Source organism: Panthera uncia (assembly GCF_023721935.1).
Source record: "Panthera uncia isolate 11264 chromosome B3 unlocalized genomic scaffold, Puncia_PCG_1.0 HiC_scaffold_1, whole genome shotgun sequence".
NCBI lineage: Eukaryota > Metazoa > Chordata > Mammalia > Carnivora > Felidae > Panthera > Panthera uncia.
In genome coordinates, this window is record NW_026057582.1 from 99,440,309 (window position 1) to 99,446,308 (window position 6,000).

The 6,000-nt window shown below is 47.4% G+C and overlaps 1 protein-coding gene across 1 annotated transcript in view; it reads right to left on the bottom strand.

Moving 5' to 3' along the window:
- MYO1E (myosin IE) overlaps positions 1-5,994 on the bottom strand; it is a 212,063-nt gene extending 206,069 nt beyond the window's left edge. The window contains exon 1 of the mRNA XM_049613717.1: positions 5,801-5,994. Coding sequence (XP_049469674.1) covers positions 5,801-5,803 — 3 coding nt within the window. The 5' untranslated portion in view covers positions 5,804-5,994. The remainder of the gene's footprint in view (positions 1-5,800) is intronic.
- Positions 5,995-6,000: the final 6 nt, after the last annotated feature.

Consider the following 6,000-nt stretch of genomic DNA (forward strand, 5'->3'; position numbering starts at 1 on the left):
CAAATTTATTTCAAAAATTGAAACAGTAATAAATCAAAAATAAATGACCTTCCACCTCCAAGTAGGCTTTTCTGAAGGAAAGAAAGAAAACTACCCGGTCACGTCTAGACTCTAAGGAAACAGACCCTAATCCAACACTATGGTTTGGTGGGAAAAGCCTTATTTGATTGGGATCAGAAAATGAATCCTGGCACCAGTTCAGTCAAATCCTACTTCTGAGGCTTCAGAAGTCAACCCATCTACACTTTTCTGTGAAATCCAGCAAAAGGATTTAGGATAGAAGATTTTTTTTTTTTTTTTTTTTTTTTTTTTTTTTAAGTAACCTCTACACCCAACATGGGGCTTGAACTCATAACCTGGAGATCAAGAGTCATATGTTCCAGGGACCCAGCCAGCCAGGTGCCCCTAGGATAGAATTTTTAAATCTCTTCTGGGCATTCATTCTACAATGTAGTATGTTTTACTTTCTACAATGTAGCATATCACTATAAGTCCCATGAATGAACTTTTAACAAACACATCAGAACTCAAAACAGGGGAGAGACCATGGCCCCCTTCAGAGCAGTTTCTTGTATTTATTCCTGGAAAAAGCCACCTCCCCTTTGTCCTCCAAAGCCTATCGTATGATATTTCACATCTTCAGAAGGGCCAATTTCTTCTTTAGGGCAGAATGTAACTTCTGGAAACAGTGGAGAGGGACTTGGTATGAGTAAGATGGGCGATCAAGCTGAACACTAAAGTTTTAGGTCAAAAAAGAAGTAAAAAAAACAAACAGATTTTCTTAAGTGGCCACTCAGAGGTGCTTCGTACTTCAGTGACATTGTTCCCTGGTGGCAACTCAGAAGGGCGGGCTGACTTCCCTGGGACGTACAGTGCAAAGTTCCAGGGCTGGTCAAAGCCAATCCCTCGATTTTAGGGAGCACTCTTACAGTTCTATTTTGCTCAAGTGTGGCTGTCATAAAGATAGGTTAAAAAAAATACCTTGCTACGATGCCCAAAAACCTTTTGTCTCTGCCAAAATAAACTGTGAAGCTGAAATTCAAGACACAATTTGTTTACCATTATTACAGAATGTGCTTGTAAGGCCAAGATGTTTATTTTTAGTACCTTTGGCATTTAACCTTTAACCCCTTATTGCTCTGTAAATATTAAGTCCCAGCAAGGTAAAAAAATAATAAAATAAAAATATCAAAACCTCACCATTTTAATAACATTGATGAAAACACAATTGCTGCATCTTTGTGAAAAAAAAATAGTAGATGACTCAGGCTTGGAAAATCATGACTGTACATAATTTCTATATATTCCATAATGAAGCTCATAATACTTTGCATTGGTATACAGGTTTCAAACTATTTCTGCTTTTTGAACCCAATGAAAATAGCTGTCACAAGTTCTGACCAAGTAATGAGACCCAATCGTTTCTCATTAGGAAATGCAAAGTATTACATGTTCTCTCTTTCATTTAGTCTCACATGAGCTCATGACATTAACACTGAGTACAGGAGCAAAAAGTCATATCCCAAGTCAATATTTACCAAAATGCTCATTATCTAGGCCCAAAGGTAACTCCTGAGACAGACCTCAAATCCAGGAGATTCAACTAGAAGAGTAATAAAAGAGGTCCAGCATGCAATAAAGGGGTTGGGGGGGGGGATTTTCCCCAGAAGAGGTGGGGGCAGGGGGGGGGGGGGTGGTGGTGGAGAGGCAGGTGTGATGGGTTAAGAAAGAGAAGTTCAGTTCACAGCCTCACCACTCATACAACTTACACATCTACACTGGTGTTTAGATTGCTCCAAATTTGGATGCAGATTTTCCTTGTTAATAGCCTGGTGATTCCATAGGCTGAAAATACCAGGGAACTCCCTCTCTTAAAGGAAACCCAGTGGGAAGGTGTGGATGTATCAGTGAAACACCATTACTGGTATATGGTTAAAGTTGAGACATTCCTGCTGGTGAGCGAATGGAAGAAAGCATGTGGTTCTCAGGGACACCACTTTGAGATTTACAATAGAGTGGCTACAAACAGCTGACCTGCAGGTGTTTGGCCTTGCAGCAATGATCAGAACACTTTTAAGAATTAACCGGTCTGGCACAAAAATTTGGATTTCCAGCTTCCCTTGAAATATGTAATAGGATCAACGTAACCGTGGTAATGTGGTAGTTGTCACGAACCATGGCCTAAGGTCAAGTAATGGTGCTTCTTTAGAGGGGTATATTTACTCTCTAGAGGACAGCCTCACCCCATGAAAAATTGTATGTATCCTGGCCTTTGCAGACATTGGAGTTTGCAACCACGGACAAAGCTGAAATCCCCTGCAGGAGTGTGAAGGAGGCGACTTTCACTCCTTCTGCTACTGTCTGCTTCCTCCACTTCTCCATCCCTTTCTATCTGCTGCTCCATGGGCTTTCTCTTTGTGCCCTGGGCCGACCAAACTTTCCCCATGAGGCTGGCCAACCCAAGCTGGTCCCTAGATAATGTCCTGAATTCCATATCCTTCCCTAACCCCTCTGCCTCCATCAAAACTTTTCTGTGCTTCAACCCATTTTTGTTTTGGTTTGGCTTTGTACTATGTCGTTTTGGCCAGGAAACTATTAGCAATCTGATAAACTAATCAGTGGGAGTGGACTAGGTTACCTTCCCAGAAAACATACTTGAAATGGATTCCAGACTTTCTAAATACGTGCCATGCCTTCACCCAAAGGAACTTACCTACCTCGTAGTCAGCTGTCTGACAGATTTCTAAGTACATAAGTCTATTCCTGTGTATTTTTTACAAATAACATCTGTATTTACTCACAAATACTATGCTAGTGAGGGAAAGGGGCGTATCCTGACCATCGTCTGAGGTGATGGCCAATTCAGATTTACTCAAATAGTTCAGTATATTTAAGTCAGAGAAGCCCTATGAATAATAATTTCTGCACCTGACATATATAGATAGCAGAGCTACAGACATGGGTTCCAGTCCATTGGACAGTCCAAGCTGTCATGCCCACTAAAACAGAACTCCCTTTGTAGATGATAAAGCCAAATTCGACAAGGGAAATCTTAGTAGGCTCTGATTATTAATCAAAGTCAAAGGAGATTGTGGGTCCATCCTAACCAAGGTGCACTAAATTATAAAGACATGCAGAGATTTTTTTTTTCAGTTCGTCAAGTCTCCAAACATAGTTGTTGCTTCTCCAAAGATGGAGAAAAGTGTCCCAAAGTGAGCTTTCAGGAAAAAGATAGGAGGTGAACTCTACACTGGACATTGTGCTCATGAATCAGAAAATGACAATCTTCCTCATGAGTCACAACTGAATGAGTCTTGGCAGGGCCTTAGGGACAGGTTGAGAGTCTTCCTCGTGTGCTACCAGACTTCCTAAGAGATCACACACACAAACAGGCAAACACACAACAATACAGGAGCTCTCCCTACAGCCCAGCCAAGGGCCCCACAGAGTCTCTTCTCCATGCTAACCCTCAGCCACACCCACTGAAGGCAATGCCCCTTCTCTTCCTGTTCTAAGCAGCTGAAGGATGCAGCTGGGCAGACCCACACAGATGTGAATGAAACACAAAATGAAGCCTCATTTGGCTTGAAAGGGTCATATATCAACAGTAAACATTCTAACTGAGGTTGCCGACGACTTAGGATGGGGGATGCCCTAAGACAACTTCACCTAGCTAATGAACAATTTCTCAAGCCACTGAAGAAATGATTCATTTAATTTTGGCCACGTTACTCTACCTCTAGTAGACGGAGCGATGGCGCATGTCCTGTTTCAGGGCAGCAGCTGCTTTAACTTTTTTCTGATGCACTGATAGCCGCCTGGCTGGCCACAACACCACCATCTGTGCCGCTGGCAGGGAACCCATCAATAGGTAAGTCACACCCTGTCCTCCGACAGACATACTATGCAACTCTGGAAACAATTCTCTCCCTTAGAACATGCCTACTCCGCATCCATTTGATCAACCATCTACTTCAAAAGCAATGTGGCCGAACTGAGCACGTTATTTCCCAGGTCTCCAGAACAGGCATCAGAGACTACTTTTGCAGTGTGTCCGGCATGAAAAATGAATTCACTGAGGCAAAGTTAACTTTCCCAAGGTAGCGCTCAAGTATTTGAATTCAGTAAGTTTCTTTAAGCTCTTGACATAAACATATTGATTTTGTTTTGTTTTTAGAAATATTGAACCATGGAAAATAATTATAGCAGTTCTAAAGTACCAGGACTATCACATTGCTGAAATCCAAGTGGCTAATTAGGTAGTGGCCCAATTAGGTAGCTCATCCACCCACCACACATCAGTGTAAGTAAATGGTTCTCTTACAGGGGCTCCAAAAATAACGTGCAGACTGACTCCTTAAACCCTGAAACTTAAAGAGGAAATTTATTTACAGATCAAGTGTCCTCTCAGGGAGTGGCAGAGGTGACACAACTCTGGACTACGTAAAAAGAAAAAGCTTCTGTCAAAGATGCCCTTTTAAAGACTGTTTTGTTTTTAAGCATTCTTTTGAATAAACACAGCACTCACTGGGTCTTAGAGTTGCTTTTGAGTTTTGTATACAGGTTCGCATGGGCCTTGGCTACATTTCTCAGGCTGGTCTTGCGGGATAGATTTTTAAATCAGCGCTGTACCAGTTACCATTTTGACTTAGCTCCCCATTCACAGTCATTAAAACTTAACAAAACAAACCAGAAGAGGATCAGGTCATCCACCCAGGCAGGGTTCTTTGAAAAGAAGCAAGTGTGGAAACTATGAAGCCTCGTAGTAGCACTTTTTTTTTTTTCTTTCTTTCTCGGATGGACTGTCAATCTCTTCAAAATCGAGTCCTTGCCTTTGTGCTTCGGATAGAAACGAACACCATACCCAAACCCAGGGGGATGCGGCTCAGGTTAATGGAGCGGAGTGGGTTGCTGGGGGGCGGGTAGGGGGAAAGTCAGAGCCGAGTGAGAAAAAGTCAGCCACTTCCCTGTATTCCCAAAGTGCCAACGGAAAAAGAACAAAACACTCGACTTCCTCCCGTGCGACCCGTTCGCGGTACACCCGAAAAGCGCCAGTCACCTCGCCCTCGGGGAAGGGGTGGGGGGTGGGGGTGTTTACTCGGCCTCGCGGGCGCGGAGACCCAACCAGCCGCGAGGCTGCCGGCTGCGCCCGGTCACTTTCGCTCTCATCCGCCCGCCCAGCGCCAGGTGCTCGCCCTACCTGGCGCCCCCGCCGGCCTTTGTGCGGCCCGCGCCGCCCCCGCCGGCGTGTGACTGCCAGGCGGGACAGCTGCTGGCGGCGCGGGGGGCGGAGAGGCGGCGAGGCGGGGAGGCGGCCAGCGCCCGTGCCCGCCGGCGGGGAGGGGGGCGCGGGGCGCGCGCAGGGGAGGGGGCGCGGCGAGCCGGCTCCTGCGCCTCCGTGCCGCGCTCCCCGCCGCCGCAGGCAGGACCGCGGGGCCACCGACGCTGCCCCCACCGTCCCCGCGGAAAGAGAGGGGTCCCCTCCGAGGGCCGTGCCCCCGAGCGCAGAGCTGCCCCCACGCTGGCTTCCGACAGCTGGCAGCCATAGCAACCCGGCCACAAAAAGTTTCGCGGCGCCCAAAGCGGCTTGAAAGAAAGTTTTCCTTGGCCCCTCGCTCCCTCTCCCCCAGCCAGGGTTTATGGAAAGCAGCAGGCAATCAGAGCTCGCGACGTGCCGACTCCCGCGTCCACCTTCTCCACCCCTGGCCTCGGCTGCGCGCCCAAGGTGGGTGCCCCGCGCCGACGCTTCCTGCCCGGTCCCAGGGTCAGGCGGTCCCGGGACGCCGTGCGGCCAACTCACCATGGTGACTCGCGCCGCGGTCGCGCCTCTGCCGGCGCCGGCTGCCGGGGAGCTGGGGCTGGAACGCAGGCTCCTGGGAGAACTTCAAAAGTTGGTCCCCTTCGCCAAAAACGGGCTCTCGACACCCAAGCACTCACAGGAGCCAATGGGAACCCTGGGGGGACTCCATCCAGGCGGGATCGGTGGCGCTAGGTGAGGGC